This window comes from Anabrus simplex, chromosome 3, assembly GCF_040414725.1.
Source record: "Anabrus simplex isolate iqAnaSimp1 chromosome 3, ASM4041472v1, whole genome shotgun sequence".
In the NCBI taxonomy this organism is placed as follows: Eukaryota; Metazoa; Arthropoda; class Insecta; order Orthoptera; family Tettigoniidae; genus Anabrus; species Anabrus simplex.
Window position 1 is genome coordinate 437,623,967 of NC_090267.1, and position 21,470 is coordinate 437,645,436.

At 38.8% G+C, this 21,470-nt stretch overlaps 1 protein-coding gene across 4 annotated transcripts in view; it reads right to left on the minus strand.

The window, feature by feature from the left end:
- LOC136866486 (beta-secretase) overlaps positions 1 to 21,470 on the minus strand; it is a 110,701-nt gene that overhangs the window by 83,868 nt on the left and 5,363 nt on the right. For 3 of the 4 annotated variants that reach the window (XM_067143492.2, XM_067143493.2, XM_067143491.2), the window contains exon 2: positions 13,470 to 13,683. In XM_067143492.2, the coding sequence (XP_066999593.2) occupies positions 13,470 to 13,604 (135 nt within the window). In that variant the 5' untranslated portion in view covers positions 13,605 to 13,683. Of the gene's footprint in view, positions 1 to 9,235; positions 9,269 to 13,469; positions 13,684 to 21,470 lie in introns of those variants that run through there. The other variant, XM_067143494.2, reaches the window with a different exon arrangement.

Consider the following 21,470-nt stretch of genomic DNA (forward strand, 5'->3'; position numbering starts at 1 on the left):
AAAATAAGAGAATGATGATGATGATTATTATTTACACAATTATGACATGATTAGTTAATTTCTATAATCCTTGGTAATAACAGTGGGATTATATAAAGTCTATAGTTTGAGGAAGGCTAAATCTACAACATTTCCACAGCATTACTTAGTAGGTAGCGGTGATGGTCAGGATAGATCAGCAGGTGAGGCTCCTCTGACAGAGACGGGTAGTGCATTCCATTGTCGTGCTGAAGAAATAACCAATGAGTTAGTGTATCATGTGGTACGGTGAAGTGGAATAGATAAGAGTGTATCAGATTTTGATCGTGTTCCAAAACTGTGATTGGATGAGAGGTGATGAAATTGATTGTACAAGTAGGGAGGTGAGCATGAGGAGAGTATTCGACGAAGAAGGCATAAAGCAAGAAGATTACGGCGCTGTTTGAGTTTTAGCCAAGCGAGTTCATCATAGGGAGGTGTAACATGGTCAAAGTAACGTTAATGCTTTCACGGCCCGTACTTACAGACATGATACTGTATAGGCTTTTGGGCTTATGCCGTGTCAAGAAAATAAGGTGAAATTCTTAACGTTTCGCAGAAAACTGTGCTCTGCGTCCTCAGAAGAAATCTCGAATGGAGTATATATTCATGTTTATAGGATCTTGTATGATATATATATTATATATTTTTGCACCTAGAAGCATTTGCAGGCTTCATCATTGAACTATTCACCGAGTTTCATTATTATTTAGAAGCACAGTGCCGGACATTACATATGATGTGCTGCTCTTCAAGAACTTGCACCTTGCTTCATTTAAATGACTGATCTTCGACTTCTTCTGGATTTTAGGATCTTACATCACGCAGTGCTAATTCCCATAGTGTTATAGTGCTTCTTGAACTGCTTTTAGTGAAAGACTTATCCTTTACTTATTGTTTTCCAATGCATTGTTTTATATTTTTATTTAATCGGCTGATAATGACCGAGAATAGTGGTCGAAACCGGTCCCGCTTTTAATCAAATTAGAATGTATAGTTTGCATTTCTTGTTTTCCTTGTAATGAATAGGAACCACTTTATTTCTTGTTTCAATTTAAAACTAGAGCCCATCTTAGAAGAGGAACAACATGCCTTTAGGGCTAGAAGAAGCACAACAGACCTGATATTTGCTTTGAGGGTGTTGGCAGAGAAACACTGGGAAAGAGGAAAAGACCTAATTATTGTGTTTATGGACCTTGAAAAGGTGTGTATGATAATGTTCCTAGATCAACTATTTGAAAAAGTCTAGAAAACTTGGTGTACCAAAGTACCTTATTAGGAAGAACCAAATGCTGTATACTAATTACAAAAGCTGTGTCAATATTGGAGATGGTCACTCTGAATGGTTCAATACAACCAAAGGACTACAACAAGGAAGTGCCTTATCACCTCTTCTATTCATCAGTTATCGATACCATTTTAAAGGAACTAAAAGGAAAAGTTGCTAAAGATCTTCAGGTTCTGGTGTTTGCAGACGATGTGGCAATATGGGATGAAACAGAGGAGGGAGTGCAAAATAATCTGAATGCATGGTGTAAGAAGTTTGATGATTATGGAATGAAACTGAACCCATCTAAAACAGTAGCATTGAAAATCAGCAGACATAATACAGAATGCAACATAAAAATACAGGACCACCAAGTTGAAGTAGTACACCAATTCAGATATTTAGGAAGTGTAATGGCTAGTAATAATAGAGCTGAGATAGAAATAACAAACAGACTAACCAAAGGCTCTAACTTTTACAGTATCGTTAGACAGCTACTTTGGGATGAGAAGGTCCCACAAAGAACAAAAAAGACCCTGTACGAGTCATATTTCATTCCCATCCTTACATATTCTCTGGAAACCTGCTCACTAACATCAAAGGATTGTAGTAGGATTCAAGCCTGTGAAATGAAATTTCTTAGAACTGCCCTCCAAAAGACATGACTTGATCACGTGAAAAAACTATGAGATCCGATCTAACCAAGGTCTAAATGAATCGATGGAGGAAAGACTTAAGTCATCTAGACTTCAATGGTTTGGGCATGTTAAACAAATGAATAGCACACAGTTACCATGTGCTTATTTGGAAAAGAGAATAACAGGTAGAAGACCAGCTGGAAGACCAAGAAGAAGATGGATGGACCAACTGAGGGAAGACATGGAGAAAAGAGGATGGAATCGGGAATCTGTCATGGACAACAAAATCTTTTTGAATAGGCAACTTTGGAAGACGCTCGTTTTCAAACACCCTACCCGGTTCGCTGGAAGGGCAAACCGATGATGATGATCTTCTTTCCTTGAATGGGAAAATAATAAGCATGAGAAACAATACAAACATTTTGATTCACCACTTCCATATGTCCAAGAGTACTTATGACACAATACATGTCTGTGGAATTTAGTTGCCTTTTAAAGGGGTCCACAGACATGCATTCTTATTGCCAAATGGATTGTACAATATATTGTTAGCTGCCCTCAGACGTACAATATTATTGTACAACAGTCAGGTTTGTGCAATAAATAGAATCGTGTGGAGATAATATTGATGGTTGTGCAATATATTGTGCAAAGCGGTCATAGATGTACAATATGCGTGGCATTATATAGCCAGTCTATCCCAGTATTTTGTTTGGTGAACACTCTTTTCTGCATCACGAAGCCGCTTCACTTTCTTCTGGAAGTTTGTACGCGGTGAACTGCTTTTTTAAACTTCTTGCTTGTCTGCGTTCGGGTATTTTTTGCGATATTTCTCAATAAGCACCTTGTTCTGTTCACCTTTTTTTTTTTTTAAACGCGATTAACGTCCCATAGAGCCGGAAGGTCATGGAACACTCCGATAAACTCCAAAATAAACTTTTGCTCCTCCTGTTTGTCTGCCATCACGATACATTCTCTCCCACTCGTTGATACTAACTGGCGGGAAGACGGGATATTGCACAATGTTGCTAACATACGGTACAGTATTTTGCTATTTGTGCAATATATTTCAAACTTTTTTGATTTTGTACAATATATTGCACAACCCTTCAATATTAAATACACACTATAAATTATATTGCACAAACCCTGATACTGCACAATAATATTGCACATCTGTGGGCCCCTTAACACATTGGAGACACCGCCCACAGAAACTATGGGCACGTTATTTCATTACTTTTTTTTTTTTACAAATTTTAATTTATTCTTCCACCTAATCAACAAATAGTTTATATCCTCGAATAGTACTGGTTTTGGCTGTTCATTGCAGCCATCCTCAGCTATTCACCATAAATTATTAGGAGAACACAGCATCATTAAAAATCAAATGAGGTTGAATCCCTAAGTTAAAATTACACAATACAAAAACAAATACACATATACACAGTACTGCCATAAGTTCTGTCTAGTGGAAAACCTCTGTAATATAACGGTTAGTGCTACTAGCTGCCTTCCTTGGGGGCCCAGGCTAGAATTCTAACATTGCCGGAAACTCAAGATTGGCATGAGGGTTGGTATGGGGTTAACATTTCTTCATAAGAAACGGACCACATCGGGATGAGGACATGAATGTACGGATGTAAAATACGGTATTTCTGTGAGCTATTGATATTGCATAATAGAGGTCTATTTCTGTAATTATATGTCTACTGCCTTTTGAAATCCATTTCGTTAGGTTGTGAAGGAATACTATAAAATTTCACACTTTGGTCTGTAGTACAGTACAGTATATTATTTTATTATTATTATTATTATTATTATTATTATTATTATTATTATTATTATTATGGCTATAATTAAGACTATGGCAATAGAATACAATGTGTATCTATTATGATGTGTGTGCTTTTAAAAAGATGGCCTACTGTAGCTTACTTTACAAATATAACATTACTACAATAATTTGTTTGTAATTGTTAACCTATTTGTAAAATGGTTAAAATACATTTTGTAAAGTGTTATTTTGTATTAATTAAAATGTATAAATCCCCAATTACTTCTTGCAATTTACTGCTAAGATCCACAGTCTTTTCAAATGCATTTCATGAGGTCGTGAAGGAAACTTCTGTATCACAGTACCTATTAATGCAGCCAACAAGAAGTATATAGTTCTGCCCGAACGTCACGACATTAAAAAGTAATCAACTGAAAATAGTAGTGTAAAATGCTTCTTCTTCTTAAACTCTGGTGTCAGCCTACCACACATTTTCAACTCTACTTTCTTCTCAAGAGAAAGAGAAGAAAATGAGACCTTTTAACATTCTTCCACTAAAAACGTTTATTTCAGTAAGTACCACTTGCATATATTTATGGTGCAGCTCTGCAGCAGAGATGTTAAGCATGTGCAACAGCTCCCTTCATCTGTTGACATGCCACATACAACGTTGGAAACATTCACACAGAGTGGTCATCTTATTAGCGAGTTTTAAAAATATTTCAGACAATAGATCAACCACCGACTGTGAGATACGGTCCACGGTTCATTTCTTGAATGCATGAAACCTTAGACCAGCTGACATACATGGCCACGTGTGAGAGATGTATAGTGAAAGTGGAACGACGGAGGTGGACTTAATCATATTTTACATACAGACACACAATATAAATAAACACTTATTGGCAACTTTAAACGTGAGTTTGAACTTTTCTACTTGCGCAGAATTTTCGACAGTGTACATGCGGTTTTAAACTCAGGAATTTCAATAGGTCCAACATTAAGCCTGAGTCTTATCAGAAAAAGTTCCTCTACTCTTTCCCTGAGTTTGATATGCGAAGTTGAGACCATACACAGGGTCGATCAGTACGCGAGGTGACACATTCTGAGCAAACTGCATAAATAACAGCAGTAAAAGATGGAGTTGGGAGTGTATATGAGAATTGTAACGCTGTTTAAGCATTATTTCATTGCGGAAAGTGAGCTAAGGGAATTTCTTTCTATGCTGAAACCTCTCAGTATCAATGTACGATTTGTGTTTCGGACAATAGCATTGTTTAAACAAACAGGGTGTGTATACAGAAAAGAAGTTGTGAATGCTATTTGTGCAAGGATTCAACCTACCCCTTTGCATAAACAAACAATTTTGTCTAGTGAAATGAATATATCTCTGTGAACAACATCACATATTTGAAGGATGATTTATTTGTTGGTGCATATAATAGATACACACGGCATTCACTAACTGAAAAGGAGATAAACCAGGTTCGATCCCAGGCTTTGTTAATGACGTATGGGGAGAGCCAGTATCAGTTCATTGCTGCTGACGACTGGCCTAGTGGAAGTCCGAACCTCAATCCATTAGATTATTCTCTGTGGCAGAAGCTTGAGGTGATAGCAATTCAAAAACATTCCACTGGACACTATTCGTGCAGTTATTGACGAGTAGCCTCAACGTCTTCACCGCTGTGTTGCCGCACATGGTAATCATTTTGAATAAGAGTACTTCATTCTGGAGCATTTTTTTGTGGTTTTTCATAATATATGTATATTAATGGGTTTGCTTGGGTTTATTTAGTAGTTATATGCATTGAAATTACTGACAGAACGATGGATGAAATGGTGAGGAAATGGATTTGTATATTCAATGAAGTACATCAACATGTGCATGGCGTCCCATGGGGTGGCTGACTGTCTGTCGTCACAGATGATTTGGTGTTTGCGGTTCTCACTGTTACAGGAGGTGAGACAAGGGTATCCACATCAATAATCCTTTGAGTGGAGGCATTCAACGTCACCAGTGAAAAAGAAATCCAAATAGACAGTTTCTACCTGGAGGATCATCTCCATGGTGGTCTGAGATACAAGGCAATTTGCTCAATTCTGGTCTTGGAATGCAACAATCAAGATGGCTACTGTGCGATGCTAAAAAATGTGCATCATGCAATTCAGAACCAGTGGAATCATCTTGCTCCATGACAATACCACACCGTACACAGCCAGTCAAACCAAGAACCTCATTACATCATTTATTTGGGAACAATGGCAGCACCCGTACAGTTCTGATTTGGTGCCAAGTAGTTTACATCTTTTCATTCACCTGAAGAAGTTCCTTAGCAGCAAACAGTTTGATGATGATGATGATGATGATGATGATGATGATGATCTCAAAGGAGTACAGACATGGCTTTCATCACAGGCGAAGTTGTTCTATCACGAAGGCATACAAAAATTGGTGCCCCGTTATGATAAATGCCTTAATAATGGTGATGACTAGAACCCGGATTTCCAAGCACTATCAAATCTCAAAATATGCATGCATTCATGCCCTATCATACGGCAAAACATGCACAATAAACTGGAAAATATGCATGATCAAAATTCAGTTTCTTTTGAAACAATGAACAACAAATTTCTCCAAATTTTTTTAATATAAGCGCATCCGTTTATCTGTCGGCACATTCTTAAGCACAGAAAATGACCTTTCTATGTCACAAGAAGTGGCAAGTGCTTACTTAAATGAAGATATTTGGAACAAAGCGAGGTCAAAATGTACGTCTTTTTTATCTTCACCACAATACGTCTTTTATAAGCCTGACAAATTCAAAATCAGGATTTGAACGGATCACTTTGCTCAGCTTATCTCTAGTTGCCGCAGCTACTTCTCCGTGCCATGATTGCACACACATTTGGATGACCTCAGTAACTGGTAACGATTGCCTGCTGCGATAACAAAGATGTGTGATGAGTGAGAGTTTTGGGTAAGAAATTCCAGGCTAACAACGGAGGTGGGTTCAGTGCAAAACCAAGGTTTGTAAGCTGCTATCTCAGTAACGTGGCGACACAGAAGTGCAAAAAAAATCTTGTTTTGTTTGTCTAACATAGACGAAAAAATGAGCCGTCAATGAGTAATGCACAATTCACGGTTCAATTTATATCAATTTATAACTGGGACACCTTATTCCTAAGAAATATAGAGATCGACGTCGGGTCTTCCGGCTTACGTCAATATTTACTCAATCAACAGACAAGAAAGTGTTTGGTTAATTGGATTATAGAACCTCTACCGTATGTACTAACTATGGTTGTCACATAGAATGCCAGGAATGTATTCTCGCCGTCTCTCATTAATAGACATACTGTATAACATGGAATAAATGGTCCCAAATTCTGCAAACCAACATTCGTAAAAGGCACTATTATGCAAGTTAACATTATATATGCGCCAAAGTGAAAAGAAAAGTCACGTTATGCAATATTAAATGTCCAAATACTCACTATTAAATCCAAAATCTACAAATTATGCATTATGCATGAATTTTCTCGTAAAAAGGTCAAAACATGCAAACATGCAAGGAAAAAGAACGGTTATTTGGAATCATTAAACCATAAAACGAATATTTGCAAAGTTTGAGAAGTGTAAATAGCTTATTTAAAAACATGCATTTGCATGGAAATCTGGGCTCTAGTGTTGACTATGTGGACAAATAGTTTAAGGGGTGTAAAATTCAAAGAAAATAAATTCTCAAAATAATGCAGTTTCTTTGAAACAATACTGGTACTTAAAAAACACACTTCATACAAATTTACAAAGTGTATAATGTAAACTATCAGAACAAAAGAGACAACAACAAGTTTAAATCCACTGAGCCACTACATGAATACACTGGTTGATAATAACCCATGGTACAGGTACTGGCCACTGTTTAACCGAACCAAAACTCAGCTATAAAGCCTGGCTGAATCACTGAGTTATGATTGGTTGGCATGACACACCTCTGCCAGGGAGATATTTCTGGTTGCAAGCTTACCGTGCCAAACACCACTACCTGTTCTAAACAAATTTTCTCCAATTCACTCTAGAGTACACAAGAACATTATTTAAGCATAACAAAAAGCCTTTCATTATTAGGTCGGGGAGGAGATCTTGCACCATAGTGCCACTCGTACAGGCCGCCAGTGATGGAATATTATTTTAGGTCATACGAGAACATTTATTATATTAAACAGTCAATTTCTACGCCTCAAATTTATTGTTAGCACTATAAAATGCACATAAAACACAAACTTGTGTGAATTCCAAGTCTTGATAGTTAAAAGGTGGCAACCCTTGTCAGAAAAACTCCAGGTTCGATTCCTAAATCCAGAGATTTAGCCCCATGGTTAGTTCCTCTGGCTTGGGACTAGGTGTTTGTGTTCAATCACGAGGCACATCTTCATAATATACCATACTACTAACAACCACAGAACCAGACAATAGTGAATATGTCCTTTTACGTAGGGTATCATCAGAGTTGGGAAGTAAATGATTAAAAGTAATTGAATTACTTATAAAGATTACTTTTTACTTGTAATTGTTACTTTTCACAAAATGTAATTTTTACTCATAACTTACTTCTGGCCTGCTTCTGTGGTGTAGTGGTTAGCGTGATTAGCTGCCACCCCCGGAGGCCCGGGTTTGATTTCCAGCTCTGCCATGAAATTTGAAAAGTGGTACGAGGGCAGGAATGGGCTCCACTCAGCTTCGGGAGGTTAAATGAGTAGAGCTGGGTTCGATTCCCACCTCAACTCTTCTCAAAGTGGTTTTCCGTGGTTTCCCACTTCTCCTCAAGGCAAATGCCGGGATGGTACCTAACTTACGGCCACAGCCTCTTCCTTCCCCCTTCCTTGTCTATCCCATCCCCTGCAAGTCTCCCGTTCAACATAGCAGGTGAGGCCGACTGGGCTAGGTACTGGTCCTCCTCCCCAGTTTTATCCCCCCGGTACAAACCTAGTGTAGGCACTCCAGTTTATTACACACAACTTCGCAAAGAAATACACATGAATTTTACCTTAAAATCCTTTTAGAAGAGAGACGTGTTCATTACGGATGCCAGGGACCTAACCAGCCCACCCAAAAAGGCACATTTACTTTTATAACCTAATGAAATATTTCACACGCCATTGACCATTATCCGGCCAGCTATGAATATGGCCATTGGCCGACATGATGTCATTCTCAGAATTCCTAACTCGCTGCTTCCGTTACCAACCTGCGCAAAAGAAAAACACAGCAAAAAAAAATTTAGTTGCTGTAACCTATCTTTGCAAATCCAGGCCAAGCTCCGTCATAGGAAAAGGGAGCCACACTCCCTTCAAGAGGCTCTTACCTATCGCCGCGGCGCACACTGCCCGTACGGCAAGAAAAAAGTTTAATTTAATGGTTGTAACCTATGAACATTTCCTTAACAGTTGGTAAAAGTTTGCAGATTGCTAGCAGATCGTAAAGACGCTCCTATCTGCAATCCCACGAAGTAAAAAATAAAAGAGCATCACCTGCCGCTGAGCCTCCATGTACAGCGAGCGGAGTGAGTGGAGTGCCTGAACTAGGTCTATGCCATCCCCCGACCCAAAGTCTCACGCTCCAGGACGCTGCCCTTGAGGCAGTAGAAATGGGATCCCTCGCTGAGTCTAGGGAAAAACCAATCCTGGAGAGTAAACAGATTAAGAAAGAAAGAATTTACTTCTTTAAATAAAACTGTAATCATTACATTTTGGTAATCATTATATTCTAGTAAATCGACATACAGTTAAACCTCGTTTTTCTGGACTAACTGGAACCGAAGGAAATCTGGACAATTGAAAATCCGGGTTATATGGGTAATAAGCAAAACAAAATCTTTAAATAAGCAGACTTACCATTTATAACGATAAACAACTATGTTTTGTAACAAAATTATGTATATAGTAATGTTTACAAGACATTAAAAAAATACAAAAATCTTGATCACATAAAATCGCATCATTTGTTAACAAACAATTGGTCCACTGTCTTTTGTTTCAAACACATGTGCTGTTTAAATGAAGCATGGTCACGCAAACACTTTATCATTAATAGTTCAGCTGGAGTGGTGTTGGGCTGACGCTCCAAGTACACCATGATGTTTGTCAGTTGGTGCTCAGCATCTGCATGTTCACAACTAATTTTTTGTTTTGTTTCTGCATGTGCCATCCGCTGTTGCGGTGTGATCGCTCCCTCCTCATCCACGTCATCTTCTTTCTCGCTGTCTGCTGTAGATGTGCATGCCGCTACAATTTCTTCTTCCGTCATAGCACCATAGCCACCATCATACCAAGTCACTGCCCTGTGACATTCTAGTAAATCCTTAAACTCAACAAAAAGCATTTTACAATACAGTCTTAGCATAATTTATTGTACAATTTATGCAGGAATTTTACACTGAATCAAACTAAAAAGTGAATATTTGACATACTTATAGTTACATTCTTGCTGTCATAGTTAAAAATTATTATCTAATGTGAACATTTAAAACATGTTTAAAAATCTAATCTGGATTATCCGGAAAACCAGATCAACGAGGGTCGGATAAACGAGATTTTACTGTACATCGCATCGAGAGTTTGGCAACTTTAAAGTCTCAACACGCGCAAGACGTCATGCCGTCCAAGATAAGACGTGCACTCGTTCATTTACTTACAGCTTTCTGTGGTTACACGTTGAGATGTAGATAATTGTGTACTACATGGTTGAGAATAGAACCGGAATGAACATGTGATGGCGGAGGAGTTCAGGAATTTTCATTCCCCTATTTGAATAAGTATTTTGAGTTAGTTATCTTCAAAATAATGAAAACTTGAATGTGATATGCAAATTTTGCTTGGGAGCAATTATTTTGAAGTTCTGTTTAGTCTCACTTAGTGATGATAGTTCGTGTAGGGGTAGCGTGCCTGCCTCTTACCTGGAGGCCCCGGGTTCGATTCCCGGCTAGGTCAGGGATTTTTACCAAGACCTGAGGGCTGGTTCGAGGTCCACTCAGCCTACGATATTAGAATTGAGGAGCTGATGGTGAGATGGCGGCCCCGTTCTAGAAAGACAAGAATAACGGCCGAGAGGATTCGTCGTGCTGACCATACGACACCTCGTAATCTGCAGGCCTTCGGGCTGAGCAGCGGTCGCTTGGTAGGCCAAGGCCCTTCAAGGGCTGTAGTGTCATGGGGTTTGGTAGTGATGATAGTAACTATGCTAAAATGAACACACAATGATGTCCTTTTTTTACTTGCAGATTTTGGTATTATACCATTCCCACATGAAAAGAAATGTCAATAATATCCTAAAGACTCTCATTCTGTGAAGTAAATGTAATTTTACTGATTACTTGTTGAAAAAGTAATTAGTAATCCTAATTAAGTAAAATATTGCTCAAATAACTAATTCAGCCCAATTACTTTTATTTTGTACTCTTCCCATCACTGGTTATCATCATGGAGGGCACTGACTGCAAAACAGGGCAATGTCCATATGTGTGAGAAAGTTTGTACCTGAGACCCCGCTAAGATGTGCTAAAAGCATGGAAGAAGAATAGTTGATAGGACTACTCAATACACACCTCAGGCAAGAAACAGCAGAGCACTGTAGACGTTAATTGATGATTTTTAGTTGTTAGTGGCTTAGTTAGTCGATTACATGATTATCAGAATTGATACCAATTGGTGACAAGGTGTCTCTTAGTGATACTCAATTCGTCTGGACAGATTTGACTCGAAATGACACTTCACTGGCCTAAATTTTTATTTATTTATTTGATTGATAAATAGGGTTCCAGAGAGCAAGAGCTCTGTCAAGAGGAACAATACATAGATAATCACAACAATGGCGGATTAACACATAAGGTCTAAAAGTGAAAGAGTAATAATAGTGGTTTTACATATACTTTAAGTATCACAATTTACCTAATGGATAGGATTATATTAAGTGGATTATTATCAGAGTAACAATACAGGAGGAACAACTTTTTGACTTTTAAGATTTGGAAATGAAAATATCAGAGAAATAACTGTTATACATTTATAGTGCCTAACAGGTACTTCTTAAACTTATTACGAAATGGCACAGTTTTAGAGATGATTGCTATATTGTCAGGAATGCTGTTATATTCAGATATTAGTAAGTGTTGCACTCCCTTAGTGCCAAACCTTGTTGTATAATTTTGATGAACATGTAATTTATTTTTTTTGCCTTGTCTTATATGAATGGATGTCAGTGACTTTAGGAAATTCAGAGTTGGTGAACATTTTATTATGCGAGACTTTATGAATAAGAAGTGATGCGTTTAATGAGATTAATTTCTTAAGAGGTAATATATTTGTTTCAGAGTACATTTTATTTCAAGAATATAGTTGATGAAATCCATACATAAATCTAATAACCCTGTTTTGTAAGACCTCCAAAGTATTTAAGTTATTTTGGGTTGCTTTGCCCCAAATGAAACACAAGTAAGAAAGTCGAGATTGTATCATTGTGAAATAAATTAGACGAAGAGTGTCAATTGTTAGTAGGTACTTAATCTTGCCAATGATACCAACCAAGACAGAGATTTTATTTTTTACGTTTAATATATGAGGTGTCCAGGAGAGGGCGCTATCAATTATTAGTCCAAGATATTTAACTTCTTTAACCCATTTCAACTTCGTAGTGCCAAATATTATATTTGTAGTTGCATTTAGGTCATTTTGTGATTTATCGAACATCATACAGACAGTTTTTGAGTAATTGGCTGTTAGTAGATTTTTTCTCAGCCATTCATCTAAGATATAACAGTCATGCTGGATATCTGCAACTATTTCATCTTCAGAATTTGATGAATAGAACAGTGAAGTATCATCTGCAAAAAGTGATATTTTACCCTTAAAAGAACACAGGGCTATGTCATTAATATATATAAGAAACAAAATTGGACCCAATATGGAACCTTGTGGTACACCAAAGCAGATCTTTTGTAGCTCACTTTTATTCATGCCAATCTGAACATATTGTTGTCGATTTGATAAAAAATCCTTAAACCAGAGCAGCGAGGGACCTCTCACACCTGCCTTTTCCAGTTTGTATATCATAAGTTCATGGCTAACAGTATCAAAAGCCTTTTTTAAATCAATAAACAGCCCAGCAGTCTTGTAACCTTTGTCAATATAATTTTGAAGCTCAATTATAATGTCCATTAAGGCAGGATTCACCCCAGCCTTTTCTCTGAAGCCATATTGAAATCTGGAAAAATAATTGCATTTTTCGAGGTAACTAATAAGCCTAACTTTGACAACAGGGGTGCAGAGCAAAGAGCCACCCCAATGAAGGGAAGGCAAATCCACATCGAATTTGAATTTAGTTCAATGTCAGTGACTGTTGACGCGCTTGGAATGATAAATATTGCACTATTTATGATATTTTCTTACAATAGTAAATATAACCTGGCCTAATAGACCAACATAGCATTATGTCATTTAGCGGTTGTAAAAGTCTATGTTTCAATGTAAATATATTTCTTAGGGGCAGGGTGGTGGGTCCCTAGCCTTGCCAATGAACATATCTCCCTCCTACAATTAACACAAGATAATATTTATATGAATTACCTTTCAAAATAATGTTTATTTATGCTGAGGTGCATATTATATACAATTTTACCAAATGGTTGGTTTATTGTTGTTGCATTCCTGGGTTACAGTAATAGGAAATTATGGAATTAAATGTTTTTAATGCACTCAATGATGTTCTTACTCTCTGAGGAGGTGTTCCAATAAGCACCTCCAAGGAATAGCCTTCTTCAGGTCTTCCCAGAAGATTCCATAACTGAGCGTCAGGAGTCGCCAACAAGTGGATACAGACGAAGATCAACACACATGATCTAGACATAGTTTTCTGCCTCTAGTGATCCATACTGCACTTCAATAACAGAAAGTCTGCTATTAAATCCCATCACAAAAATGTACATCTGAAACAAATATAAAAATTGGTTGGCAACAAAAATTTAATACCGCATAATAAACATAAATTTAAAAAATGTAAAAGAGATTAAATCATAAAAGTATGATAATTCTGTGATTGTTGTTTTAAACAATAAAACAATATAATAATTAGGCAAGCTTTTCCTGTGAGAAACTAAGAGTTCAGGAATCAATCAATCAATCAATCAATCAATCAATCAATCAATAAATAAACAAATCAATCACTACTACTACTACTACATATACACATACAGACACTCACATTTCCAAGTCAAAAACATTTAAAGTTAATGTACAAGTCAGTTTGAAGTAAACAAAATATGAGGTCTTCATATTATGCATGCCTAGTATTTTGCAACGTCAGAGTAGCATGTCAGAGATCATCCTCTGTGCAAGATGTTGGGCACAGTCGGCATGAAGCATGTGTTTCGTGGTTTGTTCCTGTCCATACTCACACTTTGTATCACTTGTGCTGAACCCCGATTTCTTCAAGTTATCCCTCGATCTTCCCACTCCTGATCATAGCCTATTCACGGACTTCCAACAAAAAAGGTCTGTCCACGAAGACTGCGACCCACGTAAGAGTTATGAACCAATTTGGCATTACCTGGGTAATGGCGAAATCACCAGATAATCCCTTCACAATGGAAACATCATCATTTTGTCCTTTCCAGGACTACAGTTAACTGTCATTTTAGCAAATATAGAATGTATATCACAACCAAAAGAGAAAATGCTACAAGACCAGTGCAGGAAAACCAAGTGTGATATACTGTGCATACAGTAGACTCATTTAAGCTATGAAATGTGAAGATTGAGAATAATAATAATAATAATAATAATAATAATAATAATAATAATAATAATAATAATAATAATGGCGTGCAGCCTCCGAAAAGGCCTGGTGCAGGTCTTTTGAGTTGATGCCGTATAGGCAAACCTGCGTGTCCATTAGGATGGGGCTCCTGTGATTATTCTAATGCTGAAGACGGCAAACATACAAGACAATGGAATTAAAACGAAGGTTAAAATCTCCAACTTGGCTGGGCATTGAACACGGGAACTTCTGGGCCAAACGCCAGCACACTAACAATTTACCCATGGAGCCGGACAAACCGAGAATAAATGGAATGCAACTGGCTATCAAAAGACACCACCAAAAATACTGAAGTGTTATATTTGTCCAATCAGACATACAGGTTATGTCAACAGCCTCCACTGAGGCAAAAGATCTTGAAGATCTAACTCTGGAAATCAAAGACCGTACAATCACATCCGTATACAAGCCATCGAATACTGAATTCAAAGTCAAGCTACCTTTTACAATCAACACACACAAACAGTAACTGGTGACTAACTGCCACAGCATCGGATATGCACTTGGAACATCATTGCAGGAATGGGCAGAAGGAAACCATCTGAAACTTATCCACGATCCTCAGCAGTCTGCATCATTTAACAGCAGCAGATGGAAATGCGAATAGAACCCAGTTCTGATATTCAGCAATGAAACATTTCTCAACAGTGCACAAAAATATTTGTAACCCCATTCCAAATACACAATACAGACCTCCTTCTTCTTTCACCGCTTTTCCAACATCTGTGCGGTTGCGGGTGCGGGTGCAAACTGTGTCACACATATGAGGATTTGGCCCTGTTTTACTGCCGGATGCCCTTCCTGCCCATCCTGAGGAGGGATGTAATTACTATTGTGTGTTTCTGCGGTGGTTGGTAGTGTAGCGTGTTGTCTGAAAATTAAGAGGAAAGTGCTGGGACAAACACAAACACCCAGTCCCCGGGCCGGAAGAATTAATCAGATGCGATTAAAATCTCCAGCCCAGCTGGGAATCGAACCCAGGACCCTCTGAACTGAAGGCCTCAATGCTGACCATTCAGCCAATGAGTCGGACACACAACACAGACCTATCATGAGTGAAATATAAGCAGCAGTTAGGCCAGAGAGAGTTCTGTTTTGAAGGAGGGTTAATATCAGGAAAGCAGACTGGCCAAAGTTTACAGATGTGTTGGATATCCAGTTTCCACCACAGAACCAACACCTGAATCATACGATGCTTTTGTCGAGTCTGTGAAGATACTCCAGAAGGGCCATACCTCAAGTTTTCGTACATCATATATCCCTGGTCTTACGTCAGAGCTTAATGCTCAGTTTACAGAGTATACGATGCTATTTGAAGAATATCCACTGGGAGAGACAACATAGACATCTGGAAGAAACTCGTCTCATCACTGACAGCATTAAAAAGGAATTCTTGGATGAAAACTAAAGAACAACTTGATCTAACTAGAAACAGATACAATGCGTGGAGATCACTGAGGTGTCTCAATAATGACCCAACCAGATCCACCCCACATTCCAACATCACTGCAGACCAGACAGCTCATGAGCTGAATGGAAAAGTCAGTCACCAAGTCCCAAGTACCTAAAATTCATCATGAGTTCCAGGAGGAGTGACCTTACTACCCCATTCAAGTTAACAAAACTATACACAAGGCTATCAAGGAAAGCAAAACTGGGAAAGCAGCCAGTTTAGACCAACATCCAAATGGAGCAAATTACGAATTTTGGTCCATCAACAAGAGAATTAATCTTGCAGCTTTTCGATACCTGCATGAGCAAGTGCTAAATACCAAAGAAGTGGTGAAAGAGCAGAATGACCTGAAACATAACAAGGAAGCAAACCATCCCAAAAATCACATGAAATAATAATAATAATAATAATAATAATAATAATAATAATAATAACCGTGCCCGGTCAGCTTGCGTGGGGGTCTAGCTCTGAACTGAGTAGGAGTTAGGCATAACTCTATGTAAGACACTGGGGTGGGGGCCCTCAACCCCGACACGGCGCGTCCCAATGGCTGATAGGGAAAGTTCCTGTAGATATGCAGGACAGGTGCGAATAAGGCATAGCCAAATAAGCACCCGCGGATCAACTGAGGGAACAAGGAAAATGGTCAACGGCCTCGACGGCATAAGAGGATTCATCCCGATGGCGGAGAGGGCGGAAGAACTGACTGAAATCCACTTCGCGTCTGACTTGCAGCAAGCGGCAAAGTGGTCAGCGTCTGTTCACCAGAGGTGCGGCTGGAAATGTATGTTCTGGAACTATCCACTCCAGTCCTATGAAACTGGACTACGGTCCAATACTTGGATAATCAAGTACCATGAGGCGTGGCAGAAAACAAATTTGTACCCCAGGTGGTAACCAATCCTGCTGACATTAGCAGCACAACCAGACTATCGGATTCTGGGGAGTCTGGCTGGACACGCAAACAGAGGGAGTCGGAGACCTCTGGCCAACTTCGCCCAAACAGCAAAACATTTTTCGGAACACTGAACATAAATTCTCTCTTGCGGGCAGGAAAGTTGTACGAACTAGAGCAAACCCTAAATGATCAAAAAACAGAAATACTGGCACTCCAAGAAACGAGGCTGACTGACGAACACGCAATGGATTTTGGGAATTACAGACTCTTCAAAAGTAAAACAGACAAACGGATTCTCAAAAACACACCCCATTTAGGAGTTGCATTTGCAGTCAAGAAGAGCATACTTAACTCAGTAATAGGTGTGAAATGTGTAAACAATAGGCTAATGACAATCACCCTAAAGTGTGCAAACAAATCATACACACTGATCAATGCACATATGCCAGTCAATGAAGACAATAAAACAGATCGCGAGAAGGTAGACAAATCCTGGGAAATACTAGAAGAAACAGCATCAAAAATTCCTCAAAACCACGTCAAAATTCTGTTAGGAGATTTCAACGCTCAGCTAGGCAAGGAAAGGAAATACAGGAAAACAGTTGGAAAATTCCCAGCACATAAATGGACGAACCAAAATGGACGGAGATTAGTCGAATTCTGCAGGGCATTCAACCTTAAAGTCATGTCGACTCACTTCAGGAAGAAACCTTCTAAACAAATGACATGGAGATCACCCAACTCCCTCTTGGGCGAGTTTCAAATTGACCACGTGGCAATTTCGTACCCAAACCACAGAGAAATTATGAATGTCCAAGTAAGGAAGGGTGCAAACATAGACTCAGACCACTATCTGACAAGAGTCAAACTACAGTTGATACCCCAAAGGTTCAGAAGAAGGAAGCAAATAATTCCGAAATTTGATACCAGTCGGATCCAGCCATCTCTCACCGAAGAATTAGAGAAAAAGCAGTCCAACAATTGGCAGCAACTCAAGACCAAACTAATTGAAACAGCACAAACACTGATTCCTCTGTAGAAAAGAAAAAACACCCTTGGTGGAACGCGGACTGTGAACAAGCCATCCAATCCCGGCAGAATGCATACAATAAGTGGAACAGCAAAAAGACCGATAAGAATCACAAAATGTTTTTGGCAGTCAGGAAAGAGGCAGCGAAATTAATCCGACAGACCAAAAGGAAATTCGAGAAAGATCAACTACTGGAAATTGAAAATGACTTCGAAAAAAAACACACACGAAATTTCTACAAGAACTTCAAAACAAAGCTAACAGGGTATCAGCCACAAAACCTTTGCTTTAAGAAAGTAAATGGGCAATTTGCACTGAACAATCAAGAAAACTGCACCGAACTTGCAAGGTATTTTGAAGAACTGCTTAACTGCCCAGAGCCAACACAAAGATTTCCACCGCAGGAACCTGACTTCACAAACCCAAATTCAGTACCACCGGATGAAGAAGAAATTACCAGACAGATAAAACGACTTAAAATGAATAAAGCTGCAGGTGAGGATGGGATCATAGCAGAAATTCTCAAATCAGCAGGCCCAAATACTATAAAAGAATTCACCGGTATCATCCAAGAGATTTGGGAAACAGAACAAATTCCAGAAGATTGGAAAAGTGCACTAATTCATCCTTTACATAAGAAAGGAGACAGAACAGATGTAAATAACTACAGAGGAATCTCATTGGTATCTGTTGCCTACAAAATTTTATCTCAGTGCCTTCTCGATAGAGCCCAACAGCAACTAGAACCAAAAATTGGAGAATATCAAGCAGGTTTCAGACCAGGCCGTTCATGTCCAGAGCAAATTTTGAACCTAAAGTTAATCCTAAGGCATCAGAGAATTTGTAGCAAAAATGTAGTTTGTACTTTTGTTGATTTCAAAAAGGCCTATGATTCAGTTGATCGTCAATCACTGTTTCAGATATTAAAAGAACAGGGTCTAGACCGGAAAACACTCGCAATTGTAAAAGAGACATTGACAGACACAAAATCTAAGGTTAAATTCATGGGGGAAATCTCAGACCCTTTTCCGATCAAAACAGGAGTAAGACAGGGAGATGGGCTCTCTCCACTACTCTTCAACTGCGTCCTTGAAAAGGTAATACAGGAATGGCGCAAACAGAAGTCTGCCCTCAAGATTGACCAACCAATCACTCTTGGTAGGGGCAAATTAGCAGTAGACTGCCTGGCATTTGCGGACGATCTGGCAATCTTAACTCGTGACGTTTCAACAGCCATAAACCAGATCGAACTCCTGAAAGAAACAGCGGAAAAAGTCGGCCTTCAAATATCGTTTGAAAAAACTGAATACATGACCTGCAGCAAAGAAGCCCCTAAATTCATGGAGACAAAATATGGCAAAATAAAACGGGTCCGGCAATTCAAATATCTCGGTGAAATAATTCAGGAGAATGGAATGGAAACAAAAGCCAATGAAGTTAGATGCCAAAAAATGGAAACTGCGTATAGACTCACCCAAAATATCTATAACAAAAAGTGTCTCTCCAAGCATGCTAAACTAAGACACTATAATACAGTTATTAAACCAGAATGCCTCTATGGATGAGAGACACTAATTTTAAATGGGAAAACTGATCTAGAAAATATTCAGAAAAAGGAACGCAAGATCATTAGCAAAATTTTAGGCCCAAAACTCGTAGATGAACAGTACCGCCTTAGAGGGAAACAGGAAATCAAACAATTTTCTAACATTCACAGCGACATCAGAAAACGCAGATTAAGATTCTTTGGACATATAAAAAGGATGAACCCAGACAGACTTACCAAGCAAATAGTTGAATTTTATGAAAACCGAAGTAAAGCCAAAACGGACACAATAAAATGGATTGGCGAAATTAAAACAGATCTCAAACTGGCAGGAATTACACCTGAAGCCATCCAAAGCCGGGTTATCTTCAGAGCCAAAGTTCATAAGTGGCAAGTTGACCAAGAGGAGTAACCAAGGAAGAAGACCAGAACAACATGGTCTCAAGAGAGAAAAGAAGCACACAGCAAATGAATGAAGGAAGTGTGGGCACAAAGAAAGGCAAATGCCTGTCTCTAAGTACTTTGCGTAGTCCTAATGGGCTCATTCGCAATATATATATATATAATAATAATAATAATAAATAATAATAATAACAACATGGCAGCCAAATGCAGGATCATGTGTAGTGTTAGTGCATCATATCGCAATCTATAAAGGGAAACTGTCTTCTCTATAAACTGTTTGAGCATATGATTCTGAATAGAATCCTGCCTGTAATTGACCCTCTACTCATAACCGAGCAAGCAGGATTTCAGCCTAAGAAAAGATGCACAGCCCAACACTTGAATAGCACTCAGTTCATAGAGGATGGGTTTAAAACTCACCAGGTGACAGGGGTGGTCTTCATGGACCTAACAGCAGCGTATGACATTGTCCATCACCGGTTACTCCATGCCAAGTTGTTCAATCTAATCAAGGACTTTCATTTAACTAGACTTATCAGCACACTTAAAACTGCAGGTTTTTCTTTTACTTCCAAGGCCAGCACAGTGACTGGAGAGCACAGAAATCGGTCTACCTCAGGGGAGCATCTTGGCTCCAAATTCTCTTAACATCTATACCAACGGCCAGCCACTGACTACTAACACAAGAAGCTTTCTATATGCAGATGATCTAGCCCTTGGTGCACAAGGCTCAAGCTTTGAATCTGTAGAGAGAAATCTGTAAAGTTACTACAATCAGAACCAACTCAGGCCCAATCCTTCATGCCTTCCATCTAAGGAATAGGGGAGCTTATTGTGAATTACATGTAGAATGGTCAGGTATCCAATTGCAGCACTGTCACACTCCAAAATTCTTAGAAGTGACCCTTGATAGAGCTCTTACATTCAAAATCCATTGCATGAGTAATAAGATGAAAATATCCACATGAAATAATAACAATAACATGGCTGCCAAATACAGGATCATGTGTAGTGTTAGTGCATCATATCTCCATCTATAAAGGGGAACTGTGCTTTGTTAGCGGCTTCTTGGCAGTGATTGTGAGACTTTGGCATGTATTAAGTGTGTGTTGGTGTTGTCTAGTGAATTTGTGATCATTTGATATTGCTACTGGCTTTATGTCGCACCGACACAGGTTGGTCTTATGGCGACGATGGAATAGGAAAGTCCTAGGAGTTGGAAGGAGGCGGCTGTGTCCTTAATTAAGGTACAGCCCCACATTTGCCTGGTGTGATAATGGGAAATTTGTCGCCATAAGACCTATCTGTGTCGGTGCGACGTAAAACAAATAGGAAAAAAAGAAAAGAAAAGGGAAACCAAGCAAAAACCACCTTCAGGGCTGCCGACAGTGGGATTCGAACCCACTATCTCCCAGATGCAAGCTCACAGCCGCGTGCCCTTAACCGCACGGCCAACTCGCCCGGTCACTTGATACTGGTTTTTAACACAAGTTTTCTTTCTCTTTTATGCCTAAGTGTTATCTTGTTTTGTCACCAATCCATAGATAACACTACTAAGAGAGACA